We start from the raw sequence: 25,762 nt of genomic DNA on the forward strand, positions 1-25,762 counted from the left end.
AATTCCTAATTCTCTCCTCAAACAAAAACCCCCGAACACAAAGATTTTTTTTTTTTTTTTTTTTTACAACTGTTTATACAAATTCAACAAAGGTAAAATCGCATCAGGGAAAGTCTAGGAAACACCACCATACGACAATGGCACTTCTGAATGCAGAACATTACAACTAGGAAACAGCCAGGTTACGAACCTAAATGAGAACTCAACTCACACTTCAAAGGAGAGGAAAAGAGGCTGTGTGGGCGCATTTATTCTACTTCTTGTCTCACGGTATAAATTAGATCTATGTAGAGTACAAGAGCTCATGCTGGAGCAAAACCCTCCTGAGTGCAAAGGCTGAAGTCTGATTTGTAAAATTTCAGAAAAAGGTGAATTCTCTACAGAGGAAACTTGGCAGAGTGTCTTACTTCGACTGTAATTTACATCTGTCCACATCATGCTCGTGTAACTTCTTGACATACCAAGCAGGCTCCACTTCCAGTTAAACATGCTTTTAAGTGGAAGGTCTTGGCCCACTCTGTCAGATCTGGGCACATTTGTAGATGAGTTCTTTGTGTTGATGAAGTACAGGTTAAGTTCTCTCCTACCTGAAGGAAACCAGGAAAGTTGGCAATCTCAAAACAATAAAAATACTGGTATGCATTCAAACCTTGCATAAATAACTTTTAACAATTTGTACAAAAATAGTTCTGCATAATGTAAGATGTAACAAAACCAACCAAACAAAATGTGTCAAGACGGCAGCAGATGTGGTGTGTGGTCCACTTTATATTGACACCAAAAACCTCAGCATTTCAAGGAACAAGGTGTCCAAAACAAAAACACCACAGGGGGTGGGGTAGGGAGAACCCCTAAAGCTCATGCTTCAAAGAAAATTCCTCCAAAGCCCATCTTCCTGCAATGGGAATGTCTTCTTGTAAAGGCCGCTTAACTGTGGTCCAGAAAGCAGTGCAGTTACAACGCAGAAAGACCAGAGGGAAGAAAGAGTCTGGCTCACACATCCCCAAATGGGTGGCTTCTCCCTTGGCAAGACTTGCAAAATGGAATCGTTCTATGGTCTGTTGTTCCAAGTTCCATGAGAAATAAAAGCCCTCGTGTTTTGTGAAGTCTTTCCCCTCCCCAGCTGCGCCCACCCCCACCTACCCCATATTTACATACTTGTCCTTGGACTAACTCAGTTTTTGCAGGAGTTTTTCTTCCACTTGCCCAAACTGGACACTCACAGACATTTCAGCTATGAACTGCTCACAGCCTTCCTTGGTGACTTGCTTGCAGTACCTCAGGTCAATATGACAGATATTTCCACAGCGTTTGAAGAAGGACAGGCACTGATCAGTGACCTTATTGCAGTCTACAGGGAAGACAAAATTATGTTAAAAAAAGAAAATGTGAAGTGGGGGAAAAGGTGCATTGTACAAAAGCTCCTCCTGGCACTCTACAGTGGAACCAGGCACAGCTGTCTCACATGCAGCCTCTAATGCCCTAAAACAAAATGTATTTGCTTAAAATTTTTCTTCTTTAAATGGGCAATGGTTTCATCCACCAAATATACAGGGTTCATTCGGACTGGGCTGGGGATGTAGAGCATTTGCCTAGAATGTACAAGGCCCTTCGGTTCCATCCCCAGTACCACTGGAAAAAAAAACAACAGTATATCAAGTGAAAACCACTTAGACCACAGAGCTGCCTCTTCATGTACGCTCAAGCAAATCCATCTATGCTGTCAAGAAGCTTTTTCCTTCTAATATACTGTTGAGTACTTTTCTATGTGCATTATTGTATACTCTTATGCCTATTCCCTTTCAGATAATGCTCAGGGGGACATTGCTGGATCAGAGAGAATATTCTGTAAGGTCATCCTGGGGATCCTCCTTTGCCTCCTGGTTCATTCCCCCCCCCTTTTTTTTTTTAAATTCTGAATGTCTACCTGTGAAGCAGGATATGCCCAATATGTATGCTGGAAGGGGATGGAGAGGTTCTGTCCAGAAAGTAAATCAGAATGTATAACCCTAAACCACATAAGGCACCCCCTTCAGCTACATATGTCCATATGTCCATCAATTTATACTTTCTATTTTCCTTGAAAACTGAATCCACGGTCAATTGCCTTAAATGTCAGTCAACATCTGAGATTCACCATATAGCAAAAGGAATGATTTCTTTTAGGGCAAATTAAATGGAGGAGATAATGATTCCTACCTTCCTCTAAATAGTGTCAACCCAAGCTTTCAATTCTGCAAATATTTCAACAAAATTGATACAGGTGCATTAAAATAAGTTGGAAACCATAAACAGAACATGAGGACAATGTGCTATCTTTTATACATATAAGCTGTCCTATAAAGAGAACATAGGGCAAATGATCCCTGGGATGCTGGGACATGTAAAGAAAACTCATAAAGGCAATGGGAATTCATGAATGGGGAATAGGTGATGCTGAGAGGCTGTCTACACCACCTGCAGAGTCACTGACAATGAAAGCTGGGCAATTAGTGAAGGTGGGAGAACTGACAAGGACCCTGGCAAAAAGATGCCTCTCACTTTCTCTAGAGCAATCCTTTAATCTAACTAATCCTTCAAAAATGTTCCCCCAAGAGAGCCACATCCCCAGTCCTATTTTGTATTTTCTTTATAGACAGGGTCTCACAGAGTTGCTTAGTGCCTCACCTTTTGCTGAGGCTGGCTTTGAACTTGCAATCCTCCTGCCTCAGCCTCCTCAGCCACTGGGATTACAGGTGCCCTGCTCACTTTATAATCTTGTACAAAAGTCAAAGGAAGGATATTATATATGCTAACATATTAGTCCTTCAGAAAAAGATGCCCTCAAAACAGTAATTGAGTCATTTTAAGTGTAAAGATAAGGATTTTGGCAGTGATAAAATATGCTTGTTTTCGCTACTCAAAATTTGACATGAGGCCCTACATCAAACAGGTCTTTTTCCCTGAGATCCAGTTATCCTTAGATGGCAAGAGTCGCTTATGGTGTTCACCTAACCCGGACAGTATGAGCAAACTCCATGGATGACCAGCTAACCAGGGGCTCTAGTGTCAGTTGGTAGGGTGCACCTGCCTGTGGAAGTCTGAGAAACGAGGCTGGAAGAAGTCTAATACACAAAAAGAACCTCCCCACAAGAGTCCTTTCTATTCAGCTTTCTGAAGGGACATGCCTTTGGGCTTCAGCTTCAGGGATTTTTTTTTTTTTTTTTTTTTAACCAAGGGGGCTGGGGTTGTGGCTCAGTGGTAGGGACCTTGCCTAGCACGTGTGAATCCCTGGGTTCAATCCTCAGCCCCACATAAAGATAAATATGTTGTGTCCATCTATAACTAAAAAATATTGAAAAAAACTTCCCCAAAAAACCCAAGAACCAAGGAGCATGCTGGCTGACATATGATCCTCCAAGGAGGTGTCAAGGCTGTCTGCAGGAGCCAGATAAGCACAACAGAAAGGTAAGCATCAAGACACAACTGAGGCCACTCAGCTGCAGGACTTGTCCAGCAGGCCTCTCTAGCTAGGGGACCATTTCATGGGAGGAGTGGTGATGGCAGTTGGGATGGGGGTAAAACTGGACAGCTCTGAAAGGATCCCCTTCGGGAGGAAGGTGGGTGAGTCTGGAAGATTCTCAGGAGGACTCAAGGGAGGGGTCTAAAAAAGGTGCCTGAGTGTGTCAGCAATGGCAGCCAGGAGAAGGAACTGCCTACAGCAGGTGGGGCCATTCTCTGGTGTAATGAACTCTGACCAGCAGTTCCAAGGCTGGGAACTCACCCTGAAGAACACAGTATATGATTATCACCTGTGATGTTTTCTTGTCAAAAATATCCACATTGAATTTAAGCAAGTCTACAGTTCACAGGAAAAATGAAAACACAACAAGTTAAATACCACAAAGTCAACAAATTCTGAATGTGCACATTCTTCTAAGAAAACCGTAGAAAGACTAGAGGGATTGTAAGGCTTTTTAATTTTTTTTTGATGGCTTTTATTCATTTATTTATATGCAGTGCGAAGAATCAAACCCAGTGCCTTGCACATGTGAGGTAAGTGCTCTACTACTGAGCTACAACCCCAGCCCTTCAAAAGTAGTTTTTTTTAAAAAATATTTTTAGTTGTTGAAGATGAACACAATACTTTTATTTTATTTTTATTTGGTGCTGAAGATTGAACCCAGTGCCTCACCTGTGCTAGGCAAGCACTCTACCACTGAGCCACAACCCGAGCCCTAAGCAGCTGTTTTGATAATGATTTTTTTAAAAAATATTTATTTTTTAGTTTTTTAGGCGGACACAATATTTTTTTTTTTAATATTTATTTTTTAGTTTTCGGCGGACACAACATCTTTGTTTGTATGTGGTGCTGAGGATCGAACCCGGGCCGCACACATGCCAGGTGAGCGCGCTACCGCTTGAGCCACATCCCCAGCCCCAGACACAATATTTTTTTAATCTAATTTAATTTTTAATTTTTTTTCTGGACACAATATATTTTTTCATTTTTATGTGGTGCTGAGAATCGAACCCAGGGCCTCACACATGCTAGGCATGCGTGCGCGCTTCCACTTGAGCCACATCCCCAGCCCAGATAATGATTTTTTTTTTAAAGGGCTGGAGATAGAACCCAGGTGTCATGCATGCTGGCAAGTGCTATCACTGAGCCAGACCCTCACCCTACGGTTCCTTATCTAAGGATAGCTAACTGATAACAGGAAGAGGCCTGATGAATATGGGGGCCCTTCACCATGAATAGTAGAAAACAAAAATATATGGAAATAAGCATATTTTATCAAATAGGCAAAATCCCTCTCCTATTTACACTTTTATTCTTCATTTGACTTGCACGGTCAGCCATCTTGGTATGTTTGAGGGATTAATTAGAAGAGTAAGCAATGCCTTTAGAAAAAGTTAGAGGTTACTTGAAGCATATTTTTTGTGCATCTCCTTTTTGACAGTTTTCCCGTCTTCAGTCTCACTGAAGAAAAGGCTACATTTGGTGATTTTTAATCTTTTTAGGTGTGGGACTATTGTTGTAGTCCTTATTCTTAGCAAATATACACAGAAGTATTTAAAGATGTTTAGGGGTGAAATGATGTTTGTAAACCTTCAAACAAATAAAAAGAAAAAATATGTAGAAAAAGCACGTGTGACACAATATCTACAACTGCTGCATCTAGCTGGAAGGAAATGTTTCAATTGTTCCATTTTCCAGTTTTCCTGTATGTTTGGACATGTTCAAAATACAGAACTGGTGGTGTGAGGAACTCTATGGATAGGTGAAGAAAGATGTTTTTCCTCAACTTTTTTAATGGTGAAAAGTAGAAGAGTCCAATGAAAGTAAGCTGATTAAGAGATACAAACCTCCATTAGTACAGTCCATAATAAAGAAGTGTTCCTACATGATAACAAAATTCTAGACAAAACATTCAGTGTAAAAAGTAATAAATAAAAATGATCTGTTTGCAGATGACATGATCTTACACAAAAGAAAACCCTATGATTCTACCCAAGAGGTGTGGGGGGAGAGAGCTTTTTATTTTTTTTCCTTTTTTTTTCCTAATAAACTAAAATTCAACAAAGTTGCAGGGGCTGGGAATGTGGCTCAGGCGGTAGCGCGCTCGTCTGGCATGCGTGCGGCCCGGGTTCGATCCCCAGCACCACATACCAACAAAGATGTTGTGTCCGCCGAGAACTAAGAAATAAATATTAAAAAAAAAAAATTTCTCTCTCTCTCTCTCTCTCCTCTCTCACTCTCTCTTTAAAAAAAAAAAAACAAAGTTGCAGGATACAAAAACCACACAAAACTAACACCAGTGAACAATTATGAAAGGAAATTAAGAAAACAAGCATTCACAATAGCATCAAAAAGAAGCAAAAAAGGGCTGGGGATGTGGCTCATTTGGTAGTGCACTTGCCTAGCATGCATGAGGCACGGTTCTATTCTCAGCACCACATAAAAATAAAATAAAGATATTGTGTCCACCTAAAACTAAAAAATAAATATTAAAAAAAGAAGCAAAACTTAGAAATAAATTTAAACAAGGAAGTGAAAGACTTGTACAATGAAAACCACAGAGCAGTGCTGAAATTAAAGATATATAGGGGCTGGGGATGTGGCTCAAGCAGTAGCGCGCTCGCCTGGCATGCGTGTGGCCCGGGTTCGATCCTTAGCACCACATACCAACAAAGATGTTGTGTCCGCCGAGAACTAAAAAATAAATATTAAAAAAAAAAATTTCTCTCTCTCTTTCCTCTCTCTTTAAAAAAAAAAAAAATATATATATATATATATATATATATATATAGCAGCACAATTCACAATAGCTAGACTGTGGAACCAACCCAGATGCCCTTCAATAGATGAATGGATAAAAAAAATGTGGCATTTATACACCATGGAATATTACGCAGCACTAAAAAATGACAAAATCATGGAATTTGCAGGGAAATGGATGGCACTAGAGCAGATTATGCTTAGTGAAGCTAGCCAATCCCTAAAAAACAAATACCAAATGTCTTATTTGATATAATGAGAGCAACTATGAATAGAGCAGGGAGGAAGAGCAGGAAGAAAAGATTAACATTAAACAGAGACATGAGATGGGAGGGAAAGGGAGAGAAAAGGGAAATTGCATGGAAATGAAGGGAGACCCTCATTGCTATACAAAATTACATATAAGAGGTTGTGAGGGGAATGGGAAAATAAACAAGGAGAGAAATGAATTAGAGTAGATGGGGTAAAGAGAGAAGATGTGAGGGAAGGGGAGGGGGGATAGTAGGGGATAGGAAAGGTAGCAGAATACAACAGTTACTAATAGGGCATTATGTAAAATTGTGGATGTGTAACCGACGTGATTCTGCAATCTGCATTTGGGGTAAAAATTGGGAGTTCATAACCCACTTCAATCTAATGTATGAAATACGATATGTCAAGAGCTTTGTAATGTTGTGAACAACTAATAAAAAAAGAGATATATAAATAAAAATATTCCATCTTCATGGACTGTTCATGGATTAGAAGACTTAATACTGTGAAGATATCAGAGAGATCTATAAATGCAATGAAATTGCTAAAAAAATCCCCAATGTGTTTTTTGCAGAAATAGAAAAATCCATCCCCAAACTGATGTGCAATGCAATGGACTTGAAATTGCCCAAAACTCTTGAAAAAGCTAGTTTAGGAGACTCTTGCTCCGATTTTGAAACTTAGCTGCAAAGCTAAAGCAATCAAAACACTTGGTACTGGCATAAGGATACCATAATTGAGAACTCAAAAACAAACTCTTGACTGCAGAGTCGAATGATTTTTGACAAGGGTGTCAACACCGTTCAACAAGGGAATAGACAGTCTTTCCAGTAAATGATACTAAGAAAACTGAATATCCATATGCAAAAGCATGAAACTGGACTCCCTACCATACACCATATACAAAAATTTAACTCAAAATGACCTAAACATAAAACGTAAAGCTGTAAAACTTTTCTAAATCAGAAAATCTTCATAGGATTTGGGAAAAGGAGGAAAAATTGGCCTTCATCAAAATTTAAAACTATTCTATGTAAATGACACTATTATAAGAGTGACAAAACCACCCAAAGAATGGGAGGAAATATTTGCAAATCATTACCCAATATTCAGAATACATAAAGAACTAAACAACCTGATTAAAAAAATGAACCCTGAAAGCATTATACCAAGTGAAATAAACCAGTCAGCCATATGAAGGACTGAATGATTCCACTTCTATGGGGTATGTACAGGAGTGGAATGGAGTGTTTAGGGGGACTGGGGTTCTGCCCAATGGGTATGCTTTTTTAAAAAAATTTTATGTTTTTTTTTTTTTCTTGTAGATGGACAGCATGCCTTTATTTTATTTGTTCTTATTTCTATGTGGTGCTGAGGATTGAACCCCGTAGTTGGTGATAACCCCAACTTCCTTCCCCATGCCCAGCCCAAGAACACTGGTAGCTCAGCCTACACCCACCAGTTTGGAGATCCAGGAGTCTCTGGTGACCCTGATCAACTTAAGAGGAAGACAAAATCTGGTGTCTGGGTTTCTGCAAAGAAACCACCAATGAAGATGACTCTTTAATGGCTGTCCATAGCAGGTGAACTCCAATCATCTGCCCAGAGTGTCCGGTCACCCTTGATTAGACAAGCAACTGAGTGTCAACATTCAATCTCAGGACAGCCTCTTATGAATATAGCTTGTGAAATTAAAAATATGGCTACCATTTGTTTTTGATCAATATAAACAGCAATTTCACATGGCTCAATCTACATGATGACAGTAGAAATGGAAAACTCACTGTATACATTGTATGACAAAAGAGAAGAAAACTGATAGAAAACAGCAAATAGATATAGAGGTAGAATATAAGAAGAAAAATGGATGATAGCAGGAGTAGGACAGAAAGAAACAGAAGGGGAAAACAATAAGAAGAAATTCAAGAAATTTTTCTAGAATTGAAGAACATATGTATCTAGATCAAAAGGGCTCATGAGTGTTTAGTGTGATAAATCAGACTCAAGCCAAGGTTCATCATCAAAAATTATGAGACAAAGACAACTTCTATAATCTTCCCATGAGAGAAAAGAGATTCACTGATGGATGAAGAACCAAATAGTTTTGGATCAGGCATGTGGATCTGGAGGACAGTGGAACAATGCTGCTCACTCACTGAAGCAACATGTCTCCCAAGCTAGAGCTCTAGACCCAGCTGAATTACCAACAAAATGAAGATCTAATAAGGACATGTGTCCTCTACCCAATGAGAGTCAACCTCGAAAGATGATATGGGATCAAGGAAGGAGGGCAGAAACAAAGGCAGAAACCCGAGGGGATGATGGTAAAAGACCCAGCGGTACAGCAGAGGTAGCCAGTCCCGTTGGGATCAGGAATCCAAACAGGAAAAAAGAAAGGGAGGATAAAATGGTGGCCAGAGGGGAGGTCTGGTTGTGGGATTGATGAGTTTGTGTGGGGTAAAAGATTACTCTGTTCTGTTGTTTAGTTTGCTTAGAAACCAGGCAAATAAAAATGAAACATTAACTCTAGGAAACCCAAAAACAATTGATACAGGAAAGGAAGTTTACTCACAATCCACTATGTGGCTCAACAGTGACCAATACTCGCATGGTCATAATAAATAATAGTAGCTTAACCAAAAACTAGACTAGAAATAAAAGAAAAAAAGGGTGGTGGTGGGGTGCCAAGAGGATGCAACAGCAGTGAATCTTCATGTTCTGTAATAGCTAGTTAATAAAGACTAATGTCTAAATGGAAATGGCAGTAGAGGGGCTCACTCTGGAATATGGGGGTAAATACTGGAATAGAGAACTCGAGCTAAAGGATTGCCTCAGAGGGAAAATGGGAGGTGAGGCAGAAGCAAGGAACTGCCTTGAGCATTCAAAAAAACCTTCTAGGTTGAAATATGGCCTGGGTGACAGCAGCTAGAATTTCAGTGTCATTTATCATGAGATCAGATCCTCCAACCATATTTGTGGATCATGAACATGTCAACTGCAAACTATTTTGTGGCAGAGACTTATTTTATAATTAACTAGTTATAATGGTGGGAGAGGGGGAGGAAACACCAGAAGAGACTACAGAAATATACCTTAATATACTTCATGGCTAATAACAAGAATGCAGAGCTCCATCTGTGTGTAGTGAGATGAAAAGGTGACTTCAATGTATTATGGTGGAAAGATAAAATACCCAGAGATGATTTACACACACACACCCCCACTCCCTATACTTCCTGAACTACACTATTTAGGGGAGGGGATTTAGATGGAGATCTTTGCTACACACCCACAGTAACTAAGCCAGAACACGAAGAGTCACATCAAGCACTGAGAACAAGACACCATCTAGCCCTTCTCCAAAAGGCAGGTCCAACACCAGTCCAGGCCAATGAACGGAGTTTCAATCTGGTGCCTCTAAGGAGAAACCTCTTTTCAGCACAGCTCTTTTCTTTACCTCTAGGAGTGGGACAATCCCTGTCACCAAAATTTCATGAGGAAAGGAATGGTATCCTAGGTACAGTGGGATCTCACCCAGCAGGCAGGCCTGGTGTGCAGCATGGATGGTGGGGGGTGTTCATCTGTCATGAACTGGGATGCAAAGACAGACAAACAGTGAACCCTGAAGAAGCAAAACCCCAAATGGAGTCATGTAAAAATGGAACTTAAATGAAGTGAGGGTATGCTTTAATACTTAGTAATTTCACAGGAGAAAAAAAAATAAAGATTTAAGTTTCTATTTCTTTCTTTTTCTTTTTCTTTAAATCTCATCCAAATGTGACACCCCAACCCAAGCCATCCTAAGCTATCAAACCAACACTGCATTAGATGAGTAAGGATAGGCAGCACCGCCTCTTGGCTACTGCATCATACATACAGCCAAGCTCCCAGTCCTTCAGAACCAACTCCCACCCCATTAGTAAGTGAGGATTCCATGGTGTGACAGACAGATAGACAAGGAACAACAATGGAACTAACTGAAGTTTTTTTTCTCTCCATCAACAGGCCCTAGATAGCAGGGCCATGAGGAGTACACACAACAACAACAAAGGCAGAGACTGTTCCACTGCTTCCGCCTGGCCACTGGTCTCTAGATAGAAGCCCTGTCACCGTGGTCCTTGCCCCATGCCTACTGCTGTCCCCCTACCCTGGCTGGAAGGCATCAACTCAGTTATACCACCTTCAGGAAGTTATCCCTAGCCTGTATGTTGGGTTAGAAGCCACTGCCATATGCTCTTACTGCTATCAATACTATTTTTTTTGGTAGCTGTTACTGCAATTCCAGCAGGGACTTACGTATGAGTCTCCCCTAGACCAGGCTGTCTCATTCTCTGGTGTGCCCTAGCACCTAACGCATATAAGAGTGGGCACACCATTTTCAACAAACATGAAACTCCCACTGTGTTCTGTAGATTTGGGAGGAGGGGGAACCTCACCTGACAGGTTGATCTCAGTTAGAGAGTCTCGGGTGGTGGTGCCGACAGCAGTAAGCAAGTTGATGGACTGGTCGGTGACGTGGTTACAATAACTAAGGTGGAGTTTGGAGAGCAGGGGCATGTGGCGGATGATGAGCCGCAGGGAGACATCTGTGATGTCCAGCCCTGCCAGGCGCAGCTCCACGATGTTCCGGAGCTTACTCCGATTGTCCATCTGACCTGGTAGGGCAGGAAGGAAAGGGGCAACCTCTGTCAACCTGACAGGAGATCAGGTCATACTGACATGACTTTAAAAGGCCTACAGACAGATATAACAGTTAAATTTCATTTAGCCACAAAGTGCTTCCTCCTAAAACCAGAATTCTAACATTTAAAAGTCAGGAGTCTACATAAAGAGTTAATTTCCAGATTTTCTAGAAAAAACAGAAGATCTAGAAACCTGAACCAACATTTCACTCAGCGACAATCAGCTAACTGAAACAAGGTGGCCCAGCATCGCTGCCCCCAGTACCTTGGGCACCATGTAAGCTGTGAGAGTCACTGACCCAGACAGTGGACCGTGAGTGGGCTGTGCTACAAGCTCTTCTGCAGCCACCCGATCCGGAGGCTCAAAGAGGTCAAGCCAGCAAGAGGCAAGTTAATATGGAAGCAGCCAGAGTGTGCTGAACCCCAGGTGCAGAGTCTTGGCCTCCTCCTGGATCCCCTCTGTGCCCAATGCTGACTGAGAACACAGCAGCAGGGACTCTTCTCTATGTCCTCTAGAGAAGGGCTGACGCTAGAGGAGGCTTCAGAACACATGCACAGGATCCAATGGCACAAGTCACCCCATCCACAGGACCCCCTGGGCACACTTCTGGACTGGAACTTACCTGGCCTATTATCTGTAGGTGGAGACAGGAGATCCCGCATCTGGGCATCCTTTAGTCCTTCTACCCACTGGACATCCAGAGTCCGGAGCAATGGACAACTGGAGCTACAGAGGGCTGAGACTGCGATCCACGAGCAGCCCGACAGCACCAAGTCTCGGAGCCCTGGAGGGACAGGGAAGGAGTCATGGGCCAGGTGATACACAACAGCACCCATGGCTTCCCACTCGGGTCCCTGGCCCAGGGCTCACCAGGCAACCGGTTGATGAGCCAGCTCAGCTGCTTCTTGGAGATATTGGTCCAGCTGAGGTCGAGGGAGACAGGCTGTCGCCGGATGATGCCGCTTAGCATCAGGGGCGTGATGGACTTGCAGTGGTTCAAGTCGATGCGGGTCCATAACCGCTTATCGCAGCACCTGGGGACCCAGCAGGAAGGACAGCATCAGAGATGGGGGCTCATTTGGGGAGCCCCTGCATGGCCACCAAACCCAAATGGGAATCTGTTCTCTGCACCTTTCTGTTTAGCACTCATCCTGTCCACACGTGGACACCTCTGCTCTGATGGCCACAGGCCATCAGTGGAAGGAGCTGGCATCCACTCTCCATCAAGTATTTCCTGCGGGCCTTACTACATTCTCTAAACCACCCTGTAAAGCAGGTATCATGCCTATTCATACATGAGGGTGAGAACTTGGCCAATGCTACAAAGTTGATAAATGTCAAGCTGGGTCTAAAGCTGGTACTGGTACCCCTTGCTCTTAACCTAGGCTAACTCTAGGGACAAGGACTCTACTTGGTCTTTACTGAGCTGCAGGGAAGAACAGGCTGACAGGAAGTCCTTGGTGGTCAACAGTTAAGCTCTATCAGGGCTCGGCAGGAGAGAGAGTACCATGAGTGACTAGAGTGGGGATACACGCCCAAACGGGCCATTCCAGGCTGAGCCAAGCCTTAACCGAGAGCCTAACACAGGGAAGCCCCTCACCAGCGGTTCCAGGTCCTGCAGACCCGCATGCAGACACACAGGTCTTGGTGGCTGAGGTAGCTGAAGACGGCCATCCACACCTCCCTGTGCATGACATGGGCTGCCCCATCATCCAGGGGCAGCGAGTCGGGTGGGGGGCTGATAGGGGGTGGCCGGATCACGTGGCGCTCCATCTGGATGCATTTGGGCGGGGACACAGAGGGTGGGGGCCGGGAGATGACTCGGGGTGGGCTGCGCAGGCTGGGCCCCAATGGGTGCCTCAATTCCCGTGGGGTGCCATTGAGCCCCTTGCTGAAGCGGTGGGGGCGCTCACAGAGGCCCAGGGGCCGCTTGGGTTCCTCGTTCTCACTCTCAGGTTCTGACTTGATGGGCTGGTGGTTCTCATGGGCCAGGCTGCTCTCTGTCTTTTGGATCTCATGGTTGAGCTCCTTGCTCAGCTCCTTGCTCAGCTCCTTGTTGGGAAGCCGCCGTTTCCGGCGCATCTTCACCTTTTTCTTCTCCTCTGGGCCCTCAGCCCCCTCATTGCTAGGCCCAGCCGTGGGCGAGCTGGAGCGTGAGTGGTCACTCTCCCTGGTCTTGGGGGGCGCCTCAGGCAGATCATCCTCTGGTTCCTGCTTGAAGCGCCGGAGGGGCTTATTGGCCATCCGGTCCTCTGAGTTTTTCCAGGATCTCCGCTACGGAAGAGAGGAGCCAAGGGCCAGTGGTCAACCCATACAGTTCCGTGGTGCCCACCCCAGAAACTCCCAACCCTTTGCCACAGGACTCATGAACCACCCAGGTGCTGCCTATACCTCTGACAGCTGGGAATAGGCTGGGAGGAAGGGGAGATGGTACCTTTTTCCTGAAAAGTTTATCTTCTTTGCCAGGTTTTAGCTGTCATGAGGAAGAAAGGATGCAGTTTGCTCGTGGGTTAGTGGAAGCCAGTCCCCTCTACATCCAGCCCCACCACAAGCCCAGACTCCAGAGCAGGGGCTGGAGGGTTGCCTTTCCCACAAATGCCATTTCCTCCTTCCCATCTGACTTTCAGTGGACCTTGCCTGCTGCTTTCAAGGAGGAAGCTGGAAGTAGAGTAAGGCCAGCTGTTCCCACCCAGCTGACATCCCACCCCAGAGAGACCCAGAGAATGTAATCACCCATCACGTTAGCCTCAGCTCCAGGAGCGCAGGCCTATGAATATCTCACAGTGGGCTGGAGCCAGGAGGTTCCATGCGCCACCTTGTGGCCAGTGAAGGCAAGGCCAGTGGGTGGAGCAGGGCCACCAGGATCCTCAGAGGTTCCGGAGGTTTCAGGGTTTCCTGGGCAGCCGCGCCTTCAGCTTTGATCCCAACCAACCAAGGCTCTCCTCAGAGAGCTCCCATAGACCTTGGGGCTAGACCTTGGGACCAGGGGACAGGGTGGAGGACAGCCCGGGACTCGAAAGTCCCCATGGCCTGGGGTGGGGTGGGGCATGGGAGCACCTGCTGCTGGAAGTAAGTGAGACTGGATCTCCACCAAGGGCTGAGGCTGCTGCCTAGAGGGGGCCTCGGCGAGAGGTGAGAGGAGGAACCGGGGGACGTTTGAAGCGTCGAGGCCTAAAGGGGGTGGGAAGAGGAGTGACTTGCTGTTTTTTTCTCCCTTCTTTTGGGATGGGCTCTCAGGACTTGGGTGACCTGCTCAGGGCAACAAGAGGCCAGGATCCCGAGTTCTACCCATTGCCCATCCCTTCCCCCACCCTCCACCCTGCACCCAGGACAGCCAGGTCAACCCTCCACTGCCCAGGGCCTGCCCATTCGTACTCGTTTGCGTCCACTCAGCTCTTGGGGCTTCTCATATTTCCTCTTCCTCCTTAGGTGTACATCGTCAGATTTTCGGCGCAGGATGCCATCAGGGGGCACCTTCTTGGGGTGCTCCTCTGACCTACGCCGGGGAGCCTCTTCACACTCACTCCTCCGCTTGACAGGCTCTGGTCCTTCCTTGTTGTCCCGGTTCATCTTCTGCTCCTTGAGCAGGGAGCCAGGCAGGTTGGAGGCATATTTAAAGCCAGGGCCACGCTTTTGCTTGTAGGCCAAAAAGAGAGAAGAAAACAACCCCACTGTATATCTTTGGACTTGCTCTTCCTCCTCCCCAGGCTGCCGCACCCCACCTGCCTGACCACCCAGGGACAGGCTGGTCCTGACAAGGCCCAGCCTGGCCCCGCCCACCCCTCTCCGAAGATCACGACTTGGTGCCCGCACTCACTTTCCCGGTCTTGCCGGCATGGTTACACTTGGGACACTCCCAGCAGTTTGGAAGTTCGTCGTTGACCACACCCTCTGACTCCTTAATCTGGAAGGACAGGCCAGGACTCAGCAGGCAGAGAAGGTTGCTGAGATGGGGCCTTGAGACACAGGGTCGCTGTGTCTTCAACCCCTCCCAAAAGCCATGTTTGTCCCATTTATATAGCCAAAAGAAAATACAGTAGTACAGAGCTGGTTGAGATGTGTAGTTCTAGGTTCAAATGCTCACCCTTCTGCCTCTGAATGGCTCAGCCATCCTGAGCCAAGCACCTCATCTCTGTGGCCCAGCTCCCTGGACCATGAGATGGAGTTTGAGTGCCCTTCTCACTGGGGTTTGAGAAAATTCAATGAGGGTAGAACAGCTCAGGGTCTGACACACGGGACTTAGAGCAGGTTGAATCCTGTGTATGAGCTGAGGCAGAAAAGAAATGACCAGGCATTTAACAGGAAGGGCTAACTTCCAAAGCCTCAGAACTCACAGCACCCCTGCCAAGATGGGTGTGTGTGACAGGAGAGAAAGGCAAGTGAGGTAGGAGACTTAACACAGAGCTGAAGGACTGTCCTCGACAGACCCTGCTCCCCCCCCCCCCCCCCCCCGCGCGGGTTCTGACACTGTATTGTCTTGGCACAAAGGGCACAGCCCAGAGTGGGCTCTTCCTTTCCAAGGTAGAACCTGCTGCCTGAATCAGGCAGGCACAGAGGTCACCCAGAAGGTAGTCCTGCCCTCGACACACCAAGGGAACCGGTTCCTGGTGCAGAGGCACAAAAAGGCAACCATCTGTCATTCAGGATCCACCCTCCCTGGCCTAGGCATGGTTCTCCCAAAAGCCAGGAGCCAGGACTCCAGGGAGCAGCCACCTCAGGTCTCTGCCTCTGGCCAAGGTGCAAACAGGTAGCCCATGTCTTCTGTCTGCTAAAATGCTGGGATCCCTCTGTGAGTCTGAGGTACTAGAAGGTGTTGTGGTGATGGGTTCTTTCCCCTAGGAAACTGCTTCTGACTCTTCTTGCCCTGGGCTTATCACTTGATACAGAATCTCCCGGAATCAGGGTCCTCTAGGAATTCAACATGCTACCTGCATCCCACCACATCACCAGTGCTCTCCAGGAAGGAAATCTAATCCCACCCCACCATGCCATCATCACCAGACACCCCAGGGTGGGGTGAGGAGATGCATGCCCAGTGCCCACAGGGCCACTTACCTTAAGGCATCCAGGGTGGATGATCTCATTGCAGATGGAGCACTCCATGAGCATGAGGTTAAACTTGCCCTCTTCCTCTTCCACTGTGTCCTCCTTCCCCGCCTCGCCACACACAAGACACACAGCAGTGTGGGGCAGCACTGGCTGAGGAGCCGGGAGACACACAAGTCAGCAGGAAGAGACGAAAGACCCTCCTGAGGACCAAGTCAAGGGCACTGAGCTACTCTCCTGTGCCTGCCAGGAGACTCCAGAAAGCTGGCCCAGGCACATTCATTCATCCATACACTTACCAGATTGTTACCTCTACATGCCAGTCACTCTGTAAGAGCTAGGAACATAGCAATGAACAAGACAGATCAATCTCTCTGCCATCCTGAGCTCTCAGGTAAGGAAGGCCCACAGAATGAAGAATAATGGAGTACATTAGATGGAACAAGAAATACCAGGGAAAACCAGAGGAAAAATAGAAGGGGGACTGATTTTAAATGTGGAGGTCTCCCATTTGGAAAAGACCTGAAGGAGGTGGGGTGTGAGCCTAGTCCAGATGCCCAGAGGGCTGAGGCTTGCCTCACCAGCAGGTATCAGAGCTCAGTCCACAGTATGGAGGTCCCTAAGACCTTTACAGGGAAAGGCTGTGAGGTCAAAATTGTCTTTAGAACAAAAGTTAAAAATACTTTTCCCTCTGCAATGTGTTGATTTTTGCAAGGATGGTGCAAAAGCACTGGTGGATGAAGCTGCTGGCTCCTCAGCACCAGCAGGCAGGCAGGCCCAGCTGTCCTGGGAGTTGCTGAGGACTTGGGGCCACGTGCACAATGAAAAGATCACCAGCTCCATTTAAGACTTTCTGTGATTTTATGAAAACTTCAACCCTTCAGCCTACACCTTCTCACACAGGAAGGACACACACAGCACTTCTGCACACTGAGGGACCTTACTGAAGGACATACTCATGTGGCTTATCTTGTGAGCTCAACTGACCACTTTCTCCAAAGAACATCAATTTTTTACTTGAAATAAAGACTGAATAAACCACTGGATACTGGTGCATTTTCTTGAAGACAAAAGAAGTAAAAATCTGTTGTTTCCAGGGGAGGAGGAGGGAAAAAAAATGCAGCACTTGGTACAAACAACAAAATTCAAGTATTTGAGGGAAAATGAGAAGTTTGGAAAACTTACATGAGCCATCATGAACTGGAAGGCTTCCCAACACTGAAAGGCTTTTCTGATGAGATTAGGAGTGGTATTACCAAATGTCACACATCTATCTATCTATAGATAAATAATATAATGGCATGTGCCAATATTTTGGGAAATCTGCCTCAGTGAATCAATATTTTCCAAGTGACCAATGAATAATGTTACAACATACTGCATGAGCAAGATGAGCTACTCAAAGGGCAAGAATAATGACTTGTAATGTAACAGTATGAAAAGTCCTTGATACAGTTTCAGACTCCACATTGCAACTAACCTTTAAGTAACTGCCACCCATTCTGGTGGAGTATAAGAGTATCCATGATTATGAAATGAAGGCTTTTAATATACCCCTCTCTTATCCAACTACTTATTTGTATAATGCTGGATTTCCCTCATTCTCCTTCTAAAATAACATATCCCAGCAGATGAAATATACAAGCAAACATGAAAATCCAGGTCCTTTCTAATGAACTAGACTTAAAAGATTAATAAACAATGTCTTTCTTCCTCTAGTTATTTTAGTTTTGGAAAATGTAATTGGTCTTCAAAAAATGTTATTTTGGTTAATATATAATGGGTTTTTATTTTTAAAATGAACTTTTAAAAAACATTTTTAAAATTTTCTGTTTTAATTTTATTATTTTTTTAGGTAACACAAGATTTATCTTTATTTTTAATCCAAGAAACAAGTTCCTTCAAAATTGTGACTCCTCAAAAGCTTCTATTTAAGAAGTGGAAAATGTTACCCATCTATGACAGACTCATTTGAAGCGAAGGCTTGAAATGATTTCCACCAAGTCACAGGCTGAGGTAAAGAGTTCCATGCCTAACACCTCTTAGGCTAGTCCCACGGTAGCTCCCAAACCTGTAGTGATTTTTTTTTTTTTTTTTTGGTATTTTTAGGTACACATGACAGCACAGTGTATTTTGACATATTAAACATACATGGAGTATAACATCTAATTAGGATCCCATTCTTGTGTTTATACATGATGTGCAGCTTCACTAGTTGTATATTCATGAATCAGTTTTAATTTTAAAAATAGCAAATGTCAGTAAGTAAATACCTGACATGAAAACAAGAGCTCTTTGGGGTCTTTGTAATTTTCAAGTCCACAAAGTTTGAGCACTATATACCCCTCCCTAAGGAGAGGGCCAGCTTACACCTACTCTCCTTTCTGTTCTTGCCTGGCCTCCTACACCCATTAGTACCTGCAATGTAGCAAAACTACACAGTTCTTACTTCAAATAAGCTTGGATATACTCCACCAATAAGTGTGCTGGGGATGAACCCAGCCAGGGCCTTATGTGGGCTAGGCAAGCGCTCTACCACTGAGTCACACCCCCAGCCCAAAATGTCTTTACAAAATGGCATGAATACTTGAACTCAAATAGAACACAAAAGACAAGAGCTTCATCAATTGTTCAACAAATACTTAGGGAACACTTGCTACAGCCTGATCCAAGGTACCCAGGGGCACAAGAACTAGCAGACAGCTGCTCCCCTGCAGACACCTGGGAAGACAAAGGAACATGGAAAAGTTACATTCAAGGACTACCTGAAGCAGCAGAGGCTTACTTCTGCAGGACAAGAAAGGCAGAAGGAACTTCAAGATGAACAAGGCCAGAGAAGGCTGCGCAAGAAAACTTCAGCATGGGGAGCAGGTCAGAAAATAGACATGGAAATTGGAGTTAGGGTGAAGAACACCCATGATGTAAGAAGAGAGTCTGAGACAGGGGACTGACTTGAGATGGGTGAGAGGAAGCACCAAAGGGGAAACTACTGTAGAAATTCATGAGGGAGCCCACCTGAGGCAGGGAGAGCAAGGCCCTGAAGGAAGCCACTGGGGACAGGGAGCCAAAGCAAGGAGGCTGGCACATCAAGAGAGAAGGACCACAGAAGGGGTCGGAGGCAGATAGGTCACAGGTGGGCAAAACGTGGGATACTGAAAGGCAGAAAGACTGAAAGAGCTGTCAGAAGGGCTTGAGAAGCCAGAAGTAGCCGAACAGGAGTCAAGCAGAGTCGGGGTACTCTCTACCAACATGATCAAACAGACCGGGCCTTCTGGCTGCAAAGATAAGGTGGCATACAGCACAGGTCTCCTGTGACGACTAGGTCCAGGGCAAGGGGAAGAGAAAAGATAGTCATGTCTTCACTGCCAACAGGCTAAGTTTTAGGTGATACTGTCCTCAAAGCTAACAGTCTCTATAGGCAAACCCCTTAAAATCCTGACAGAATCCAATGGGTCACCTGAACCCTCTTCTCCAGAAAAATGCACATATACACTGACAAAAATCTGTATTTAATCTAGGGGATTAATACTCAGAATAAATAAAAAACTTGTATAGCTCATCAACAGAATACCAAAAAATCCTACTAAAAAGGGGGCAAAGGACTTTAAATAGCATTTCTCCAAAGAGGATACACAAACAGCCAAGAAGTACATGAAAAGGTTCAAGGCATGGTGGCACACACCTGTAACCCAAGCTATCAGAGGCTGAGGCATGAGAATCACAAGCTGGAGGCTAGTCTGGGCAACTCAGCAAGACCCTGTCTCAAAATAAAAACTGAAAGGGTTGGGATATAGTGCTTGCCTAGCATGTTCGAGGCCCTGAGTTCAATCTCCTATGATCCCTCTCCCCCACCAAAATTCTGTCAGAAGTTATAACAGAGAAGAACCTTGAGGATATTATACTGAGTGAAACAGGCCAGTCACAAAAGACAAACACTGCATGGTTCCACTAAAATGAGGCACCTAGATTAGTTAAACTCTTAGCATCTGAAAATGGAATTGTGGTTGCTGGGGGCTATGCAGAGGGAAAAGGTCAGTAGTTGTTCAATGGCTGCAGGGTTTTGGTTTTAAAAGATGAAAACGGTCTATCCAGGCATGGTGGTGTACATCTATAATCCCAGCAACTCAGAAGGCTGAGCCAGGAGGATCTAAGTTGAGGCAACTGGGCAACTTGGCTGGAGATGTAGCTCTGGAAAAGTATCCCTGGGTTCAATCTCAATATCCCCCTCAAAAAAAAAAAAAAAAAAGTTTTAGAGATCAGCTACACAATAATGTGCATATATGGTTACCACCACCTTGTACTTAGACATGTTAAGGCGGTAAATCTTATGATATGTGCTTTTTGACCACAAAAACACAAGCAGAGTATGTGTGCAGGGTGAAGGGAAAATGCGGCTGGGTTTGGAGGGACATCAGTACTTAGGGAGAAAGGGCTCATCCTCTGTCAGGCTGGGCCTGCAGATGAGCTCACCAAGGCTAAGGAATCCTGCCTCTCCAGCTGAGCTGGCTTTTCAGGGAGCAGGGGGATGATCACTCCCACAGGGAGGACCACTGGGCCTCAGGGAGCAGTACTCCAGGGAAGGCAAAGTGTGTGGGCATGCCAAGAGGGAATTGAGAGCAAATCCCTTGCCAGTCCACACCAAGGTGCCAAAGGCTGCATCCACCACCTGATCCAGGTAAGGCCAGTGGCCCTGGGCCACCCTGGAAGAAATGGCAAGGCAGTCTGTAGGGTCCTAGCTCCGAGGGCTCCATATCACTCCTCTTTGGGACAACTCCCTCAGGAGGGACACTAACCTTCTACATAGACTTCTGTCTCTGAGGGAAGGATAGGAAGAAGAACAGGCCCAGAACCTTCAAGAACTGGACCATAAATGCTGGCTACAGGGTCAGAGATAGGACAGGCTGCCCAGACAACTTCAGTGGGAGGGACTTTGAGGTTCTTGGCTACCTCAGAAAGGGAGGAGTTACAAGACCACCAGACTATGAACACACAAGAGCCTGCCGTGTGTTCAGCAATGGGGGGGTCTGAAAGGAGCCCTGGCCTGAGCCCCCTCCTGCCCACCGAAAACACCTCTTGGATGGACAGGCCAATGAGCAGAGGGTCATAAAGGGCTGAGGCAGCGGGGCAACCCAGGACCCGCGGCTAAGAGCGGCACTCACCGCGATGCACTGCCGCATGATGCAGCTCTGCTTCATCCGCCCGGGGCCCCCGAACTTCTTCATGTCCTTGCAGAAGTGGCACTCTCCGCACTCGGTCCGCAGGCAGGCCTCGCACTTGCGGCATCGCGTCCGGCGCCTGCGAGCTCCTGCTGTGGTCCTGTTGGCTGCCAATTTCACCGCGGAGGCTGGGCCCAGCTTGCCCTTGGGCCGACCCACCGCCCGGTTCTGCAGGAGAACAGACAGGATGGATGAAACGGGAGGCTACCAGGGTGGCCGGTCCCCTAGGAGAGAGTATGAGCTGTATCTCCCAGAAAGAGATGCTGAAGCCCTAAGCCCTGGGGACCTCAGAATGTGATCTTATTTAGAGAAAGGGGCCCTAGAGAGGTAATTAGGCTCAAGAAAATCATGAAGGTGAATCCTAACCCTGAATGACTGGTGTCCTTCTGAAAAGGGGGAAATCTGGACACAGGCAGACACACCCGGTGGGAACACATGTGAAGACATAAGGAGAAGTGGCCATGTGACTGCAGTCTTGTCTATAAGCCAAGAGACACTAAGTATTACGAGCCAAAACCAGAAATTGGAGAAACAAGGAAGATTCCTTACTAGAGCCTTTAGAGCAAGCTTGTCCCTGCCAGCCAACACCTTGAATTCAGGCTTCTGGCCTCCAGAACTGTGAGAGCTTAGGTCTGTTAGGACAGCTCTAGGAAACTTATAGGGACCCCCACACACACACACACCTCTGCTGGCAGCGCACTCTGCCTCAAGACCTTTCAGGTCCCACACCTCAGGACAGGGCCCCACACACCCCTCTTGCTTCCCCCTATCTGCAGCCAGACTGTACTTCCCCAGAAAGGCTGCATGGGGCCAGAAGTTGTCCTCTGTTCCCTGTGCCAGGAACACCAGTCCCCTCCCCACAGTACTTGGCTAATCTACACATTCTGCAAGACCAGCTCATACACTACTTTCTTCTGGAAGCCCCCCCACCCACCCACCTGTGCTGCATTCAGTGCCCCTGCCATGGGCCCTGTCACAGCACTCATGACTGGTAAGCATCTGCCTCCAGCTGGTCTTCCCTCTGAGGTGGGGCACGGGAGGGAGCTCAAACACTGCTATATTTCTGAGACGGCCTGTCACCCCAACCCCTGGGAAAACAGGAACCTGAAGGGTCCCTAAGTACTGAGACCCTCCCTAAATGGGAAAATAGAACAGGTCACAGAAGATGGTGTTAAATTCTTAACAATTAAAGAGAGCTGCAGTTCCTGCCTCCAGTTCCCACATGCTGACCCCAGCCCCAGAGCCTCCTGCAAACTCAGGAAGCATGGTGGAACTGCTAGGACACTATCCACCAAGGATCTGAGATGGGAGAGTTAGCCTGGTCTGAAGCATCCTTCTCAAGAACACGACTTTGCTGGGACACAGTCCTCTGTAGGGCACACGCTGCACTTACATCGAAACTCTCTAATTGGCATCCAATGCTAAAGCCTGTTTTAGTCAACTGACCCCCCCCTTCAGTATGGTGCTATCCTTTCAACTTTCATTGTTTATCATACTTGGAGGGGGAACCCCAATCCTTTTGTTAAAACTCCAGAGAGTTGTAACTGTACCCTGTACCAGTGAAAAGGGTCTTCCTTCCAGAAACCCATCCCTCAAAACAAACAAGTCTCCAGAGTCAAAATAAATCCCCTGGGGTCAGAGGCAATGCCATTAGTATAAAAGGTGCAACGAGAGGCACAGACAATATGGCTACTCCAAAGCAGAAGCCCCAGGAGTCTCCCCCTCTCCGTGCAGCCCACCATGCTCTCTTTTCCCCCTAACAAGGTCCTGTGTCCTGTTACTAACTCAATCCTCAAAACTTTGAAACCTAGGAAATGACCTTAGGTAGAGCATATAGAATGTAGAGCGCAGTCCAGATCTAAGGACAAAACCTGAAGGAAAGAACTCAAACTTAGAACTTTTAAGAGCAGGAGGAGGCAAAGACCAGATGCTTTGGTGAAAAACTGAAGAAATTCCAGAAGTCCAAAGGAATGTCTGCTATCAAGGGCCAGGGAGGCCAAAGGGGCTTACCTTCCCTTGCTTCCCAAAGCACATTCCCATCCAAAGAAGAACATTTCCAACCTATGGAAAACAAATCTGCCTGGACTTCACTGGCAGCTGAGACATTCCGGAAAATGACAAAGCAGATGACAGGCAAATGCTTTGAAAGAAGTCCTGTTTCCAAAGGTCGCTACTGTGCCCGCCAAATCAAGCTAGAAAAGCTTCCTCTGTGGTCACCAGTTGTCAGGAAGAAACTGAGCAATGGTGAAGTATAGGAGCTAATAAAAACCAATGACAGGGGCCAGGGTTGTGGCTCAGTGGTAGAGCACTTGCCTAGCGCGAGTGAGGCTCGGGTTTGATCCCCAGCACCACATAAAAATAAACAAAACAAAAATGGAAAAAAAAATCAACAGGTGAGAAAGCCATTAGAGGGTCTCCATTTTTTTCCATTAAGAACCATCCAAGAAATCTGATGAAGGTAGAATAATAGATAATAGTGACACCCAAAGAATAAAAAGGAAGGTGAATTGGTCAAAGTCATCTCATTATGTCATGAAGCTTTTGTCCTAATATCTTTGGTGTGCTACCCAAAATTTCAAACACCTAACTTGGCTCAGTAAAAGAAAGGATGGCAACCAGACATTCACTCACAAACATGCAGCTCAACCCAAGGCCAGTTTCCCAACTGAAAAATTGGAAAATTCTGGGCTGGGGATATAGCTCAGTTGGTGGAGTGCTTGCCTTACATGCACAAGGCCCTGGGTTCAATCCCCAGCATCACACACACACACACACACACACACACACAAAAAAAAAAGGAAAATTCTGGAACATACACTTTAGTATTCCAACATCATTTCTCTCCATGGCAACTCAAAAGCATCTCCATTAAAGGAAAAATTATCAAGGTCATTCACTCATTCATTCACTCATTCCATCAAAACTTGAGTCCCTCCCAGATAGTGTCCTCTAGAAAATTTATGGGTATAACCTCCTCAATCCCTCATCTCAAAAGTACTGTGCCATGGTACACACCTGTAATCCCAGTGACTCAGGATGCTAAGGCAAGAGAATCGGAAAGTCAAAGCCCACCTCAGCAACTTAGTGAGACTGTCTCAAGATAAAAAGATAAAAAGGGTTGAGGATGTGGCTCAGTGTTGGAGCACACACGAAGCATTAGAAAGATTCTGGGTTCAATTCCCTGAACACATAAAAATACATACACAAAAGGAGAAAAGCAGAGGACTCAAACTTCCCAATTTTACAATTTATTACAAAGGTCCAGTAAACCAGGCAGTAAGACACAAATACAACAGATTGATGGAGATAGATCCGAGTCCAGAAATAAACTCACTTTTTTGATCAACTGATTTTCAATAAGGGATGGGTGCCAAAATAATTCAGTGGGGTAAAGAATGACCTTTTCAACATATGGTGCTGAGACAAATGGACATCCACATGCAAAAGAATGAAGGTGGAACCCTACCTCACACCATGTACAAAAATTACCTAAAAAATGGATCAAAGCCAGGCATGATAGCACATGCCTGTAATCCCGGTGGCTCAGGAGACTGAGACAGGAGGATCATGAGTTCAAAGCCAGCCTCAGCAAAAATAAGATGCCAAGAAACTCAGTGAGACCCTGTATCCTAATAAAATACAAAACAGGACTGGGGATGTGGCTCAGTGGCCCAGTGCCCCTGAGTTCAATACCTGGTACCAAAAAAAAAAAAAAAAAGGATCAAGACCTAAACACAAAGCTAACGTGATAAAATTCTTATAAGAAAATATAGATAAAAATCTTCGTGACTTCAAATTGTCTTGGATACGACACCAAAAGCACCAGTAGCAAAAAAAAAAAAAAAAAAAAAAAAAGTAAATTAGACTTTACCAAAGGACACTACATGATTAAAGAGCCCATCAAATGGGGGAACATATTTGCAAATCATCTATCTAGTAAAGGGCTTGAATCCAGAATATAAAAAGACTCTTAACAACTCAGCAATAAAAAGACAAAAATGCCAACTTAAAAATGGGCCAAGGACTGAAATAGCTATTTCTCCCAAAGATATACAAACAGCCAATAAGTACATGAAAAGACACTTAACACCACTAGCCAATAGAGTGTGCAATCTTCACTTGGGATTCATTCATTAACCCCCTCATTCACACATTCACCCACCTACCCACCCACTCAAATGCTTTCTGGCTGTGAATTATATGCCAGATTCAATGCTAAATGCTGGGACTACAGAGATGAGTAAGATTCATTCCCTACTCTTAAAGGCCTGAAAGACACGTGACCACATAAATACAATGCAGT

The 25,762-nt window shown here is 45.5% G+C and overlaps 1 protein-coding gene across 15 annotated transcripts in view; it reads right to left on the reverse strand.

Moving 5' to 3' along the window:
* Window positions 1-220: 220 nt before the first annotated feature.
* Window positions 221-25,762, reverse strand: part of Kdm2b (lysine demethylase 2B) — a 125,544-nt gene continuing 100,002 nt past the window's right edge. For 6 of the 15 annotated variants that reach the window (XM_078039202.1, XM_078039208.1, XM_078039204.1 and 3 more), the window contains 12 exons: window positions 21,403-21,627; window positions 16,253-16,396; window positions 15,014-15,101; window positions 14,573-14,841; window positions 14,255-14,368; window positions 13,632-13,670; window positions 12,798-13,471; window positions 12,068-12,231; window positions 11,820-11,981; window positions 10,951-11,169; window positions 1,224-1,351; window positions 221-587 (listed from right to left, as the gene is read on the reverse strand). In XM_078039202.1, the coding sequence (XP_077895328.1) occupies window positions 435-587; window positions 1,224-1,351; window positions 10,951-11,169; window positions 11,820-11,981; window positions 12,068-12,231; window positions 12,798-13,471; window positions 13,632-13,670; window positions 14,255-14,368; window positions 14,573-14,841; window positions 15,014-15,101; window positions 16,253-16,396; window positions 21,403-21,627 (2,379 nt within the window). In that variant the 3' untranslated portion in view covers window positions 221-434. Of the gene's footprint in view, window positions 588-1,158; window positions 1,352-10,950; window positions 11,170-11,819; window positions 11,982-12,067; window positions 12,232-12,797; window positions 13,472-13,631; window positions 13,671-14,254; window positions 14,369-14,572; window positions 14,842-15,013; window positions 15,102-16,252; window positions 16,397-21,402; window positions 21,628-25,762 lie in introns of all 15 variants that reach the window. The other 9 variants (XM_040289503.2, XM_040289505.2, XM_078039212.1 and 6 more) reach the window with 6 other exon arrangements.

Source organism: Ictidomys tridecemlineatus, chromosome 2, assembly GCF_052094955.1.
Source record: "Ictidomys tridecemlineatus isolate mIctTri1 chromosome 2, mIctTri1.hap1, whole genome shotgun sequence".
Classification (NCBI taxonomy): domain Eukaryota; kingdom Metazoa; phylum Chordata; class Mammalia; order Rodentia; family Sciuridae; genus Ictidomys; species Ictidomys tridecemlineatus.